The sequence below is a fragment of the Falco peregrinus genome, chromosome 4 (genome assembly GCF_023634155.1).
Source record: "Falco peregrinus isolate bFalPer1 chromosome 4, bFalPer1.pri, whole genome shotgun sequence".
In the NCBI taxonomy this organism is placed as follows: domain Eukaryota; kingdom Metazoa; phylum Chordata; class Aves; order Falconiformes; family Falconidae; genus Falco; species Falco peregrinus.
The window spans coordinates 117754481-117770513 of NC_073724.1; the positions used below are offsets into that span (position 1 = coordinate 117754481).

Consider the following 16033-nt stretch of genomic DNA (forward strand, 5'->3'; position numbering starts at 1 on the left):
AAGCCTTGTCAGAGCTGCCTCCTCCAGTCCTCTCCAAAGCCCTGATCCCACTTTTGCCTTTCATGGGCTGCTCCCCTGCCCACTGGCTTCCTCAGCGTGGCTTTGACCATGGGGGTAAGAAGAGGCCTGAAAAACTGCAAGAGCAACTGTTTCCACTTAGTGCAGACACAGAGACCTTTGATGCAGAGTTGGATGCCTGTCCAGCAAAGCTGTGACACCAAACAGGTCAGATGTGTGGTCCTAGTAATCCAGGAAGCCACCTCTGGTGAGACCACCTAAAAAAGAAGCACCAGATCCCCATGGGGAGGCAGCGGTACCCCAATGGCTTGGGCTGTGAGAAGTTCTCCCCACAGTCTCTTTTGAGAGCAGATGAATTCAGCAGTTTAAATCAAATCCTTATTGAAAAGGGGGAAAAAAATCCAACTGGCAGTCATTAGTATAGCAAGGACTGAAAAATGCCATCTTAAGGCAAGTCATGCAGTTGGTGGGATTAAAAAGTCCCAGAAGAAGCACAAATAATGACAATCAGACTTTTCACATACATGGTGCCTTCCAGCCAAAACACTTCACAGACTTTCAGGCTGGTTCTTTGTCCCATAATGTGCCAGCAAAAGTGGCCAAGATATAAAAAAAAAGGAATAAAAGAGCGGGGGAACTGAACCAGCAGGTTCATCAGACTGAAGGACAAGCTGTGGATGGTCTAGCAGTAGGAAAGAATTGTGGACATCAGCTAACAACTATTCCTTTTGCTGAAGTGGTAATGATCTGTGTAGCGGCATTGAAGGTTTAGCTTCAAACACCAACAGCCACCCTTGTTTCTGGTTTGGGGAAACCTTCCAGATGAGCATTTGAACAAAGTAACCTCTTCAGTTGCTCTTCACCCTTCCCTAGTGAAAAGCTTGTGTGATCAGAGAGGTGATGGTCCCCCGGTCCATCCAGTTCTGCAGCTGCAGAAATAAAGGCTATCACCTCCAGCAACAAAAACTTGCTGGAGATGAACTCCACCTCTGTCAGTTATATCCAGGATATTTTCTGAGGCACCTACGTAAGCCAGCCCAAAGAATCAGATTTGCAGGAATCAAAGGCCCAGAACGTGCAGATCTTCCAGTTCTCCCTGTTTTCCAATAAGCATTGGTTTTAAAAAAATTATTACGAGTCACAAAACCTAAGCTCCCAAGCAGACCTCACCAGTGCATCCAGCACAATTAATTCTTCTGGTCTGGCAAAGGGAAAATTCAATCCCTTCTATTCCAGGCAGCAGAGGTAACTCAGACACAGGTCTCTTAGGATGCTTCAGAGCAGCAGAAGCAAAATGTAAGTTGGGTTCAATGACAGGTTCATGCAAATGCACACACACAAAAAATATCATCTGGGTACAGCTTTGATGGAGCCTTGGGCGAGGACTGGCTTTATTCTTGCAGTGAGTGAATCAGTGCAAATTATAACACTTTTTTCTCGTGCCTCAAGCTTCTGGTCAGATCCATGCTGTCTTCTGGGAGGACACAGATCCTGCAAAATCCCTGGAGGATGCAAAACCAGCAAAGCTGGTGTCCATGAGCACAATCCGATTTTCTGCAAATGGTTTCCTTATACACCATGCTGTCATTTTTCATCATTAAAATCTCCCCCAGGAAGATTTTTAGGAAGCGCTGCATTTGTCTGAGATTCTCCCTTTGGCTGCTGGTATCAGGAAGCAGCTTGAAATGAAAGAGACAGAGGCAAGGTTGGTAGAGGAGATAACACCTTTTATTAAACTGACAGAAACTTGGGGGGGGGGGGGGGGGGGAAGGAAAAACCCCAAGTAAGTTGAAACAGAAGTTGACAGACCTGAGAAAGCCTTGTGTGATCTAATAAAAAGTACTGTCTCTCTTTAAAAACATGGACTTACATCTCTGGACAATCATGTCCATGGCAATTTTGCCACCGTAATGGAACAAAGACAAAGTGATGAGTAGCCTGAAGGCAAATTTGAAAGCAATTGTGAGCTCAGAAACACAGAATAAAACCAAGGAGACTCTGCAGGCCTGTGGTCCAGATCTGGGAAGGTTGTTTAGGCTCACTGTGATCTGATCCTTTACACTTAAAAAATGAACACAGACATCCTTGTGAGTGTTTCGATGCTGTGACAAACAGTTCCATTACCACTAAATCTGTGCTGCTCTCCACGTTTGATATTTGGTGGATACAAGACACTAGAAAACATCATGCAAACATACTAATCAAATACTTACGGCCAATAGAAAAGAACAGCTCAGGCTCAGGCAGACATTCAAGTTTGGTTTTATTTACCTTGCACAAATGACTCAGTGCCCAGAGATTGTATGGGCAAAGAAGAAAACGCCACCACCTTGGACAGAGTGTAGACACCCTGATCTGTTATCGAGAGGTTTGACAAATGGGATCAATGAGATGGTTTGGGATCAACCGTGCTTGAAAACAGGAGTGCACAGAGGCCAAAAAGCTGTGAAAATGCTTACTGCTTTTGATACAAATGGTTTGCGAGGCAGAGGGAGTCACGTAGGGCTCCTCAGATGTGCTCTGGGTGCTGGGCCTCCTTTGGAAAGGATTATTTGGCTTTTAGTCACCGCACAGATAGTATTACAGGAGGTGTGGGCTGGCAGCCAGCCCAAGTCCACCCTGCACCTTGCTGGGTGCCAGAAAGCTAATGAGCAAATGCTTCCGCTTCCAGGCTGTTCCCTCCCCTCTCCCTACAACCTGCAACCTGTACCAGTGCTGTGCCTGGAGCAAACTGGATCCTCTGGGGCAGCGGCTGGGCTGGGAGCTTGGAAAAAAACTGACCCAAGGAAGAAAAACCAAGTGAAAGAGGACTGGAGCACAGCAGGGAGCCATCCTGTGTGTGGGGCAGGACCTGGGCACTGAGCAGCAGGTTTCCCACACCGCTGAGCCATCAGCTCCCGGGGGAAGATGAGCATTGCGTCGGAGCACAAGCCCCTTGGGAAGCAGGTCACCGGCAGCCTGCACACAGTGAGTAAGGTACGGGCTCGAGGGCACAGTTTCCTCCTGCGGGATCAAAGCATCCCCTTTGGGCTACATTAGAGTGTTTTTTTCCTGCCATCTGTTATTCTGAAGACACCTGGGCTTGCCAGATACGTGGCCAAGAACAGGACTCTAGGTGAAAAGAGCTGTGTCTGTCTGGCCTGTTTGCACCAGTTTGCTTACAGAAGGGCCAAGGCCCTCGCAGACATACAAGATCTGGCAACAGCAAGTAACTGGAGTGGTTCTTTTTCTCCTCTGACAAGAAGTGGAATTAATTTAATGGGAACTTTAATTTTTCAGATCCCTAAATAAAAACATATTGTGAGGTCTGGGCATTTTCAACAGTTCTTAGAATCTCTAATGATACAAAAGCGGCCCTGTGTTGTAGATGTGCAGAATCATCAGGTAGAAGTAGTTTTTCTGGCTCTAACAAAAATTAATGGCAATCTCAAACAAGCAGCATATTACTAGGCAGAAATCAGTGACAAGATCAGATGACATTTTCCTTTTCCCCTCCTCTGCCCTCGGCCTATTGCTAACCAGTTTGCCTTCTCTGTTGTAGCCTTACAGCCTCTCCCCCAGGCCTCTCTGTCTTTAAAGAATCCAACCTTCCTGTGTTGCACTTTTCAGGTGTAGGTTGCAAAATGCTTCATCTAGCATTTGCAGATTAATAAATTGGGGCACAAAGAGGTAGAATGACTTTCCTAAGCATCACCTCGCTGGCTAATTACAGAGCTGGGAATCAGCTGGTGCCAGTATTCCCAGTCCACTGGGAACCAGTTCGGTCTCAGGCCAAAACCATTAACAAGACCTGAAAACTTATTGTGTATTGGGCTACCGTATTCATGAAGAACAATTTATCCATTTGTATTAGTGAGAAACGGCATGAAACATCTGACCTGCCATCTGAAAAAGGAGCAAAGGCTCAAAGGCAGGAGATCCTCCTGTTAAATGGTGCCTGTCAGGGAAAGCTGTTGCTATCACTTGGGCTAAAGGGAAATTTCCTGACTGAGAGGCTTTACTACTGAAACAGCTTTGGGCCATGTTCTTTGGTGGGTAGAAATCACAAGATAGTCTCAGACAGAATAATTTTTATGTCTCCTTGGTCCTGGTGTAAATGATTGCCCTTGAGATGAAGCCACCCACACTAGAGCAAAGCAATATTCCAGCTGGGTCTTTGACCTGAATCTTCTGCTGCTTCCCTGGCCTGCCTAGGTTGTGAGCAAATTTCTGCTAACTCTGATCGCTTGCTACTGTCTAAAGGGCAAGTCTCCCCCTGTTCCAGGTTCTGTTCCTAGTCCCTTCCTTTTGCCTGCTCTGGTGCTCATTAAATCCTCCGTAAGCCAATTCAGCTCGGTAAGATGAAAGCGTAGCAGAGCTGGCACAAGGCGAGCAACAGAAGCAGGTAGGTAGGTACAAGGGTGGAAAGGGGAGACGGCAGCAGGAGCTCCCCCTTCTCTTGGCACAAGCTGTGAGATTAGCTGACATTATCCAGTGGGTCTGTACCTGTGGGATCCAGCTTAGCACTTAAGTACACACTTTGCTCAAGGCATGTGACTAGCAGCACTGAAGCAGATCCTTGTGTGATTGGATCCAACAAAGAGCAGGTCAGCTCCTGGAAAAAAAAGGCTGTTTATGGACTTATGCCTTCCCAATGGCAGGTCTGGTCCTGGCCAGGCATGTGACTTGCATTACATCAGTGACGGCAGGAGGGAAAATAGCTGCCTCCTTTCTTCCCTCTCCTTTTCCTCTACCGAGTACTATAAAAAATGACAGAGTGCAAAGGGAGGTTGTTAAAACTCTTCAGTGCTGAACCATCAGGAAGGTCAGACTGGACACCAGGTCCAGCTTTCCAGGCATTCAGGTCTCCTCCAGTGTGTTTCATATAGCAGTGGTGTTAATGAATGGTGAAATAAACTAAATCCAAACAAAAATCTAAATTTTATAGTCTTTCTTCTTTCATCATGTCAGTTGCATGAATTATTTCCTTTACTTCCTAGCTAAAGCTACCATACATTTTTAAAGTGCTTTGCTAAACAGCTTCTGACGTCCAGCTTTGACATGCTGGATTTGTGTGTCTTACTTCAGTGTTTATAACTAACCCCCCCAGACGAGTGGAAGCCAATTCCACCCATTTCTAAAGTTTCAAAGAGCTTTAGTTCCTCCTTTGAAGAGACAACACCAGCTCAGGTGAGAAAAATGTAGTTGCACAGCTTTGAGCTCTATCCTTCTCACGTGGGCAGGATGAGAGCTCACAGACAGCTCCCGCTGGAAGAAGGGCCAACGGGGACGATGCCCATGTGGGACTTAGGAGATTGACGTTGAATCCTGTAGTCACTGACAGCTTCCTGGGCAGGGTCCTTCTTGTCCCTCTTCCCCACTGGCAAAATGACACTTCATTACATCCCAAAGATGTGGTGAGGATTTAGCCTTTTAGAAATGTCCAAGTTTCTGCAGCTCTGTTGTGAGGGCTGTTTAAACATCCTGCATCTGCTTTTAGCAGTAAATGGGGTGAATGTGTCCCATCTGATCCCCAAGAGATAGGAGCTCATACCGCTCTTCACACTGTCATTCCAATTTCCAGCCCCAAATGCCTTTTTTTCCCCTTGACACTTCCATGTTGGCAGCCTCAGACAGCTAACACACATGGCTTTTTTTCCCCTTGTGATACTTGCAGTTGTCACCAATTGTGGAGTTAAATGTTGGTGGGGAGATGTACACAACAACACTGAGCACCTTAAAGAAACATCCTGGCTCCAAGCTGGCAGAGATGTTCACTGGCCAGCCCAAACTCAGGACAGACTCTGAAGGGAGATTCTTCATCGACAGGCCAGGCACCTATTTCAAATACATCTTGGAGTACCTGCGCAGTAACCAAGTGCCCACCCAGTGCATCCAGGATGTCTACAGGGAGGCGTTGTTCTATGACATCGAACCTCTAATCAAGCAGCTGGAGGACTCCCCACAGATCTTCGGGGAGCTTGTGGCGAGGAAGCAGTTTCTGGCTCGTGTGCCCAGCTACAGTGAGAACATTGAACTGATGATCCGCATCGCGAGGGCAGAAGCGGTTGCATCCCGCCGGTCCAGCGTCATCGTGTGCGTGGTCAGAACTGAGGAGGACGCGGCCAGATGTCAGGATGCCTTGAACAGCTTGGACATGGATAAAAAATCCGTGGTGAAGTTTGGCCCCTGGAAGGCAGCGCCAAGCATTTCTGATCTGCTGGACTGCATTCAAATGGATGTTGAAGCCAAAGGGTATAAAATATCCTTCCAGCCCCACATTGCTGAAAAAGGTTTTCGCTTCAAATCGCATGACTTCTTCTACAAGTTCCTGTTCACCTGGTGGTAGCAAAGTGCCACCGTCGATGGGGAATGGAAGAAAGCAATTATTAAAACAATTTAACTTGGATTGTGGAAACTAAGCCATGGACTGCCAGAGGGACAGGAAGAAATGCGTGGGCCAATGGAAGGAACTTCTTTGGTCATTTGCCAAATTAAAGAGCACTTAAGACCCACTGTTTACTTGGTCTTTAGGGGATAACTGTATGATTTAAAAGGTATCAGGAAAAGGAGGAATTTCAGTCTTTCAGCATTGCTGAGTATTAGGTAGGTTCAGAGAGCCAGTTCTGAGAGTTGAGCCAACCTCACCCAGCCTAAGAGAAACGAATAATCCCAAATAAATCTTGTGCAGATGTGGAGTTGGTCTCTCAGTGTAAACGGGAACAGGTCACACATGTGTAATTCCCAATGGAAACACTGAAAGCTGCATTAACACATGCTCAAATTAAATTTGGATCCTTAATGAGAAGGGAAAAGCTCTTCTTCTCACTGCTTTCCACACGAGAGCCTAGGTTAAAAAGGATTCACTGTCCCATGCTCTCTTCTTGTTCCTCCAGTAGACAACCTACTCTCTAGCCAATGTATTTATTACCATTATTTATTATTTATTCTGAAGGAAAGACAGAGAACCTCAGCTATGGTCCAGGATCAAAAAAAGGCAAAACCACCATCGCTCATGTGAGGAGTTTATAATCTAAGGGCATGCACTCCTCTCTCAGGCCACACTACTTTAATCTTTTCCTTATGACATTCATTATTGTTATGATACTATTTCTAAATATATAAGCTTCTGGAAGAGTAGGGAAAACTCACTGTGATTTGATGGGAAAGAAGAGCTACTGAAGCAATAGCCTGGGACCTCAGTGCAAATCCTCCCTTACAGAACATGACTTGGGTGCTACATTGCGTTTTAAAAATCTTAGTATTTGAAAGTGTATTTTTATACTGGAGGTGGCTGTTAGCTTGGTTTTAATCACTTTGAAAATCATAATGGCTCATTTGATTATGATCATATTTCCTTCTCAGAAGGTGGATTTCTTCCAGTTAAGGACAATAATCATGGGGATGTTAAATAAATAACTTTTAAAAACTCTTTGAATGATACAGAAGCACTTTATTTTCTGATATCTTCCTCCTAAAATCCCCAGATTCTAAAGGCTTGAAGTTTTGCCTTTTTGCTAATGGTTTTGGATCATTCCTGCTTAAGCTTGGTTTCAGATGTGCTCATCCTAGCACAGATTTCCCCCCAGTGAGCACCAGGACTCACACCACTGACCTCAGGGCAGTTCTGCTGTAGGGGCAGGGGGACATTTCGAGACCTTTCAAATTTAGAAACTTGGTAAGAACGGACACAGTCAGTGTCTGAGAGGACAAAAAGGTTTAGAAAATAGGATCTGTGATCACCGCTTTGATCGTAACCAAGTGGTTAGTGATGCTTAGCCTGGAAGAAGAGAGATTGAGGCAGCCTCCCAACAGACAAAAGGTCGCTTTAGAGATCTGTTACTCTCTGTATATACTAAAAGTGAAAGAACTGGTTTACGTTGCAACAAAGGAGATGAGAGTGGGATATTGGAAGAAAAAGATCTGATTATAGGGTAGTTAAAGCCTCAAACCAACCAACCTAAGACTACAGGACCGCTGTCATGAGAAACTTTAATAGTTTTACCAGGGATGGTCTCATAGAACAGCCCAGGCTGGAAAGGACCTCAAAGGAAAGGTGGGAAAGGGAGCCTGGATGAGATTACCAAGCGCCCTGGTCCTGTCACATCTCGAAAACCCCCAGTGATGTGGACTCCACCATGTCCCTGGGGAGGCTGTTCCAGTGAACGACGGTTCTCACTACAAAAAATTTATTTCTTACATTGAGAAGAAAATTCTTCCAGTGCACCTGGTATCCATTTCCCATCTTCTCCACATAGCTCCCTGCAAAGAGAGAGATGCTGTTGCCTTAGTGGATGGCCTTTAAGTACATTTGTCCTCACAGGGCAGGTTCTCCAGACCTTTGGCCACCTCCTTGGCCCTCCTTCGGCCCCTTCCCAAGTCACCTTGTCCCCAAGACACAACCAAACTGTGGCCACCGCTGGCTACCTCTAGCCACACAGCATCACAGACTTAACTGTTGCCTGTGACCCTGTCAGCAAAGTCTGTCAAGGGGCTCCTCAGTATTGGGGCCTCCTTCCCCCGCCCCCAAAGGAGATGTCTGAAGGCCATGCTAAGATTTCATGTATATCTAACACAAGTTTGCCTGGAAATGTCAAGCCATGTTATTTAGATTTTGGTCTTTATATGGTCAAACATCAAATACTAGCGAAACCGTAAGTATTTTTACGGGAAAACCGAGCCGCGCTGACACGGTGGCGGCGTTTGGCTGTGGGGCGAGCGACGCCGCCGCCATGTCACTCCCGCCTTGCCATGGCAACGAGACACCGCCCCCTCCAGGGCCGGCCGCCTGACCATAGAGCGCGGCCTCCAGCTGGGAAGAGAGGACGCTTCTTCTGCCTTCTCCCTGCGGGCGGCTCTGTGGTCTCTTTTCCCAGTTGCGCATACGGCGGCCGCCGAGGGTCAGGCGGCGGTATGGCGGCGCACCTAAAGAAGCGGGTGTACGAGGAGTTCACCAAGGTGGTCCAGGTAACGCAGCGCTACTGGGCCAGGTCGGGCCGAGCGGAGACGGGGGGACAGTCCTGAACTCTGCCGTGCGGCAGAGTGGCGCCGGCGGAGCTGCTGGAAGAGCTGCCGGCCCAGCCCGGGGCCCGGCCCGGGACCGCCGCCCGCCCGGCTCGGGGCCCGGCCCGTGAGGGGCTGGGGAGGAGCAGGACGGGCTGGCCGCGGGTTTAAGGAGGCCAGAGCTACATGGAGGGAAGGGGGCTGCCTCGGGGTGCGTGCGGGAGGAGGGGAGCGCTCCCCTCAGGGCAGGAAGAGAGCGACCTGGGCAGGATGCAGCTTCCCCCGGCCTGGCAGCGAGTTTTTCGGCTGCTGCAGGCTTGGGCGTGTGGGGGAGAAGTGTTGGTCCTGGGTTGGTTGTCTGGGGTTGGAAGGGGCAGCGTTTGCCCCGGGCTGGGGTGGGGGGAGGCAGTGTTTTCTGGGAGCAGAGGCTACCTGGGCAGGACTGGAGCAGCCCCAGGGTGCTGGGGGTGTGTTCCTTCCTAAGACAGGTGAGGGAGAGGCCAGTGACTGCTGTGGGGCACAGGAGCTTCCTCAGTCTTGGTGCTGAGGCAGTGTTAGCTCAGGGATGGAGTGGTACAGGATTTTCCCAGTGTTTCTGAACCATGTCTTTCTGCCCACAGCAGCAGCATGAGGACCTGTCCACTAAGAAATTGCGGCTGACCAAGCCTAGCAAGTCAGCAGCGCTCCATGTTGACCTGTGCAAAGCCACCTCGCCTGCGGATGCCTTGCAGTACCTGCTCCAGTTTGCCAGGAAGCCCGTGGAAGTGGAGAGTGTGGAAGGGGTTGTCAGGATCCTGCTGGAGCATTATTACAAGGTGGTGAAGCTGGGAGCCAAGCGTACTTCCAGAATGCTCCTTCTGGTCTTGTTTTCTTGGTGTTAGATATGGAATAGGGAGTCACAGGCTCTTGTGTTGCTGACTCAGTTGCCAGCAGCCTGGGCTGTCGGATGCCCTGAGAGGAGACTGACTATAGTTCTTTACCCAGATGATTTCTGGTCATGTTACTTGTCCCTTTGATGATGGTTTCGGAGCCTGTGACAAGGATGTGACAGTAATCCCTGCTGAAGGCCTGTGTGATTAGTCTTAAATTACCTTAACAAGGGACAAAGACATGACAAGAAGTTTTCCAGGGAGCCCAGCTGTCCAAAGCTGGCTCAACTTTATCTGAATTGTTCCTGGTATTTCCTTATCTTGCTCTTAATTTCCTCTGGCAGTGGAGAAACGTTTTAGCTATTGCTTATGCTATGAACAAAGCATTTTAAAAATGATGTTTCTGAAAAACTTCTCAACAAAAAAGTCTTAACAGCAGAATAACAAATAAATAACAAAAGTAACATATGCTTTGTAGTATCCAGATATTGATCCTTCACTTGATAAAGCAAAACTTTATTGCATCCAACAAAGCTGCACTGTAGGCTGAAACATTTTTCACAGATGTCCTTGTGCTATTCTGTCTTCCTGTTTACAATTGAATCTGTTTTGCTTTGAACTTAAACTAAAAGTCTAAGCTGCATTTTATCTATTTCTGTCTTTTGCTTGCTTTGGCTTGTGTGTTGAGGCTGTTGTACTTTTTTTTTTGATGGGAACTTACCTACTTGTGAAGAAAACTGTCTTTCCCGATCAAATATCACAGGTTATTTGTGTTTGAAGTTTGTGTTGTAGCCTATATTAGAACAGAGACTCTTAAATCTACACATGAGGTCACATTTTCAAGTGCACAGCCTATTACAGAAACCAGCATTTAAAAAGTATTGCAGTCCTGTAGCTGACCTTATTTTACTTAAGGACAAAATTTTCTGAAGACCTGGTTTCTTGGTATCTTCAGAAAACTTGCACTTGAACTAGTCTTTCAGAAACTGAAGACTGAAAGCTGTAACTGTGGTGGAAGTTGTGTGATGATGTATTTGTTTGTAGTGTCATTGCAGCCTCCTGCTCCTTCATCCCTTTATATTAGTATAGGACAGTCCCCAAACAGTTCTGATGGCCTCTGAAGTGGATCAGAAAAACAATGTGACTTTTTTTCTCCATTTTCCCACTCCTAGTTCCCATGGCTGAGCAGCTGAGCAGGGGGCATGTTGCGATGTGTGTGGGGAAGCCGGGGAACAGGATACTGTAAACTGGTGTTGCTGTTGGCAGCAATGTGTCCTCAAACGTGGCCTGAGGTGATGCTGAAAGTCCAGATTCCTGAGAGTGATCAGGATGAGTGGTTAGAGGCACCTTCACTTCCTGGTGTTTTGGTTGTGGAGACGGCGATCGGACCCACGAACTACAAGGATAACTCTGTATAACTTCCTGCTCACAAACTGTTAGAAGGAGGGAAAAAATGCCCGCTGGGGTGGGAGGCTGCTTGTAACTCAATAATAACGTTGCAGACATTCATAAGGCTATTAAAAGTGCCTTTGTAAATGTCCTTTTTGAAATCATTGATCTCTTCTGTATTCATGGAGGAGTATGAGTACATGAGTACCAAGAACATGAGTAATGAAGAGTAAACGCCAAATGTGTAAACACCACAATACTGTGGAAATTCATGCATCCTGCCACTGATGTAAGTAGTCCAGTGACAGTAACTGTTGTTCAAGCACCTTGTTTCGATCCTGAAAAGAGGAAATACTTCTCAGCTCAGCTGAGAAAGAGATTACTCCTGTGGGTGTCACATTTGTCACTTGCAGTGTGTGACACCAAAGTCTCTTCTAAACACCACTGAAAGAGATAGAAGTTGTAACTGTAGTGTTTTTGCACCTGTTGAAAGAGGTAATATTTGTAATTATAATATTTCAGCACTTCTGTGTTCAGCGTTGCACAATTGCTTGGTAAGATCTAAGTATGAAATCCAGACTTCTTTTTGTCTTCCTGTCCTTTATTGGATATCCTGGGCAATATGATGAAAGAGAGCTTCCGGTTATGATCAGAAGTTTTGTGTGCACGTCTGTAGAAGACTAAAAATAACTCTTCAAAATGCATGAAATTCTTAAATGAATTTAAAATTATAATAATTTCTGAAGCTTATTTATGTAATTATCAGCTGTGACAGCTTTTGCTATTGCTTAAATGAGTAGATGTATGCAGCAAATATGCTTCTGTTTTATTTTAGTTTTTACCTTGCTGTGTTAAAATTCTTTCTTTTTTGTTCTGTCAGATTGGCAGGATTCCTGCCACCATTAAGAGAAACAGTTCCGTAGCCCAGAGACCCTACTGCTTAGCAGAGGTCATGAGATCATCAGTCTCAGATAATCTCCTAAAATCCTTACATGTGTTCATTAAAATCTTACAAAGATATTAACATGATCAACACTCAATCTGGTATCTTGAAAATCTGATTTATTTAAACTTTTACATTTTCAAACAATGTGAAGATAACTTTGAGGAATTATGAGTAAAAGAATCATTTTGAAATGTACTGGAAGCTGCCATATAAATGTTCTGGCATGGCTAATTTTCTGTGGGGTTTCCTCTGGACTTATGGAGGAGGAAGTAGCATGACAGTAAAATTCAGACCTTGTGCTGAATTATATATAGGTCCTGCCTGTGCATAGTGTATTGTTTTTCAAACTGGAAAATGAATGAGAGTGTCTGTCGTTTCCTTTCAGGAGAACGATGCCTCTGTAAGATTGAAGATAGCTTCCTTGCTGGGTTTGTTATCGAAGACTGCAGGATTTTCCCCAGACTGCATTATGGATGATGCCATTAACACGCTTCAAAATGAGAGTAAGTCTTGCTTTTCAGGTGGTGCTTAAGATCGAGGCAGAATCATGCTGTCTTGAAGCATATAGGAGAGTGGCAAGGCCCTTACACTGAGCAACAATTCCCAGTTATACACTTCAGATGTATTTATTTTCTGCTTTTGTGAATGGTGAAAGTCAATAACATGTTGTTGGTGGAATCACTGTTGCTGGAGGTATTTAAAAAACATGTAGATGCAATGCTTAGGGACGTGGTTTAGTGGTAGAGTTGGCAGTGCTACGTTAATGGTTGGACTCTGTGATCTTAAAGGTCTTCTCCAACATAAACAAGTCTATGATTCTATGTTTGAGGACAAGAAAAACACTTCTCAGACCTGCCTGCTGTATACCTTTGTTTTAAGAGTGTGCAAAGTTTGCTTTCGCTTCTTCATGTGAAAGCTGTTGCTTCTGAAGTGCTCTGTACTGGAGCACGGTCTTGCTTAGAGTGGAGTCTTGTTTGAAGAACAGGGGTTTTTTCTTACCATGCTGCAGGCCAGCTTATCAACTAACACAAGGAGGCATTAGAGTATTAGCATTGGATTTGTAGTAGACAGTAAACTATAGGTTGCCCTGTTTGTGGCTTCATTAAAGTCCATTTTTATTTTTATTTTGTATCTTGTATTCACAGTTTTTATATGCTTTACTTGATGGAGTTTAATTTTATTTTCATGTCACTTATAGAATGAAATAATGGTTTGGGTTGGAAGGGACCTTTAAAGCTCATCTTGTCCAACCTCCTGCTATGGGCAGGGACATTTTGCACTGGATCAGGTGGGTCAAAGCCCCATCCAACCTGAACTTGAACACTGCCAGGGATGGGGCATCCACAGCTTCTCTGGGCAACCTGTGCCAGTGCTTTGCCACCCTCATCTGAAAAATTTCTTCCTTATCTAAACCTACCCTCTTTCGGTTTAAAATCATTGCCTGTTGTCCTGTCACTACAGGCCTTAGTGAAAAAAAGCTCTCTTCATCTTTCTTTTAAGCCCCCTTTAGTATTGAAAGGCCATGATAAGGTGCCCCTGGAGCCTTCTCTTCTCCAGGCTGAACAACAGCAACTCTCGCAGCCTTTCCTCATAAGAGAGGTGGTGTTCCAGCCTTCTGACCGTTTTTGTGGCCTCTTCTAGAGCTACTCCAACCGGTCCATGTCTTTCCTGTACTGAGGAGCCCAGAGCTGGATACAGTACTGGAGGTGGGGTCTCAGGAAAGCAGAGCACCTCCCTCCACTTGCTGGCCACTCTGTTTTTGATGCAGCCCAGGGTATGGTTGGCTTTTTGGGCTGCAAGCACACATTGCCAGCTCATGTCCAATATTTTATCCACCAGTACCCCCAAGTTCTTCTCCTCAGAGCTGCTCTCAATCCAGTCATCCCTCAGTTTGTACTGATACTGGGGATTGCCCCAACCCACGTGCAGGACCTTGCACTTGGCCTTGTTGAACTTCATGAGGTTTATACTGGCCCACTCCTGAAGCCTGTCAAGGTCCCCCTGGATGGCATCCTGTCCCAGGCGTGTCAGCCGCACCACTCAGCTTGGTGTCATCCCCACACTTGCTCTGTGTGTGCTCAGTCCCACTGTCCCTGTCATTGATGAGGAATTGATGGAGCATTGGTCTCAGAACAGACCCTTGGGTGACACCCCTTGTTACTGGTTTCCACTTGGACGCTGGGCCGTTGACTGACTCATCGGACACAGCCATCCAGCTAATTCCTTATCCATCTAACAGTCCATCTGTTTAAGCCACGTTGGTCCAATTTAGAGGTAAGAATGCTGTGGTGGGCTGGGTGAACGGGAGGCTAAATGTGAGCGAGCAGTGAAGGCTCACTGTGTACCAGGCTGTATCAACAGGAGCGTAGTCAGCAGGACAGGGATTATTCCCTTTTGCTCGGCACTGGTTAGACCAAATCTGGAACACCACGTCCAGTTTTGGTCTCCCCAGTGCCAGATAAGGGCTGCTGAAGCTGAGTGAGTTCAGCAGAGGGCCACTGAGGTGGCCAAGAGCTGGAGTATGTGGTGTGCAAGTAGAAGCTGAGGGAGCTGGAGTTGAGAGGATGAGCGTAATTTATTTTATGTATGCTTTACTTGATGCAGTTTAATTTTATTTTAATATCATTTATAGAATGAAATAATGGTTTGGGTTGGAAGGGGCCTTTAAAGCTCATTTTGTCCAACCCCCTGCTGTGGGCAGGGACGTTTTGCCCTGGCTCAGGTGAGTCAAAGCCCCATCCAACCTTGAGAGGTTTTCAGGATGACCTTTCAACCTGGACGAGTCTGTGATTCTCTAGCCTGTGAGGAACTCAGTAGAGAGATGCGTGACCTTTTGCTGTTTTGTTTTGCAGAGTCTCACCAAGTCCTTGCTCAGCTGCTGGACACCCTGCTGGTGATCGGCACAAAGCTCACAGAGAATCCATCTGTCAGGATGAGACTGGTAGAGGTGGCCTGCAAGGTAAGGCGGCCTCCTTGGGGCAGGAAACTTTTATCACTGCCTGAAGAATAAAGCACGTGGTCAGTCTTTAAATTGTATTCATTTTTCTCAACAAACTTCTTATCTTTTAACTGCTAGGAATCTTAATATGATTTGTTGTTTTGAAGGGCTGAAAGAACGTTAAGAAGCCAGTTACGTCTGTTCTTCTCTTCTGTTCCACAGCATCTGACAGATTCTTCCCACGGTGTAAGAAATAAGTGTCTTCAGTTAATTGGCTGTCTTGGACCAGTGGAAAAAGGTGTTGCAAAAGAAGCTGAGACCCAGGCTGCTAAAGATGTCCAGAAGATAATAGGAGATCATTTTAATGACCAGGACCCTCGTGTAAGGACTGCAGCTATAAAAGCCATGGTAGGTGGTGTTGGTACAGTGGAATAAACTGTTTGGGGTTATATAAGGAAGCTGGTAGGAGCTGCAAACTAATACAAAGAAGTTTGCGCTGGAGATTATTTAATTATCTTAGTAAAGGTCAATTTAGCATATCAAAATTACCTGGAAAAATAATCTAGGTTTTGATAGATGAGAGTAATGTGAGATCTCAAAGGGTGTCTTACTGATTCATAATGATTTGTTTCAGCTGTAGCTGCAGAAGCTTTTTAGTTTGATTTTTCTGGGTGCATGTAGGCTCTTTCTTTTGGCGTCAAATCTGTATTTCTTGATTTAGCATTGGTTACCAGAATTACAATGAGCCACTAGTACTCCGACATGCAATAGATTGCTCTTGTGACAGGAAATCTATGTGATAAGTCCAGAAAGCATTTTGTTTTTAAACAACATTTATGTTGTGCCCCATGGTCGCATTCATTAGCATTCTCTAACTGTTCATGAGGTTAC

General features: G+C 45.9%; 2 protein-coding genes across 4 annotated transcripts in view; both read left to right on the forward strand.

The window, feature by feature from the left end:
* Positions 1–2724: 2724 nt before the first annotated feature.
* On the forward strand, positions 2725–7370 carry KCTD14 (potassium channel tetramerization domain containing 14). The gene is made up of 2 exons (XM_013305711.3): positions 2725–2994; positions 5675–7370. The coding sequence occupies exons 1-2, from the start codon at positions 2926–2928 to the stop codon at positions 6344–6346; spliced, it is 741 nt and encodes a 246-aa protein (XP_013161165.1). The 5' UTR covers positions 2725–2925; the 3' UTR covers positions 6347–7370.
* Positions 7371–8812: 1442 nt separating this feature from the next.
* Positions 8813–16033, forward strand: part of INTS4 (integrator complex subunit 4) — a 39428-nt gene continuing 32207 nt past the window's right edge. For 2 of the 3 annotated variants that reach the window (XM_013305723.3, XM_027777919.2), the window contains exons 1-5: positions 8813–8964; positions 9621–9815; positions 12590–12707; positions 15057–15163; positions 15365–15550. In XM_013305723.3, the coding sequence (XP_013161177.1) occupies positions 8911–8964; positions 9621–9815; positions 12590–12707; positions 15057–15163; positions 15365–15550 (660 nt within the window). In that variant the 5' untranslated portion in view covers positions 8813–8910. The remainder of the gene's footprint in view (positions 8965–9620; positions 9816–12589; positions 12708–15056; positions 15164–15364; positions 15551–16033) is intronic. The other variant, XM_055802091.1, reaches the window with a different exon arrangement.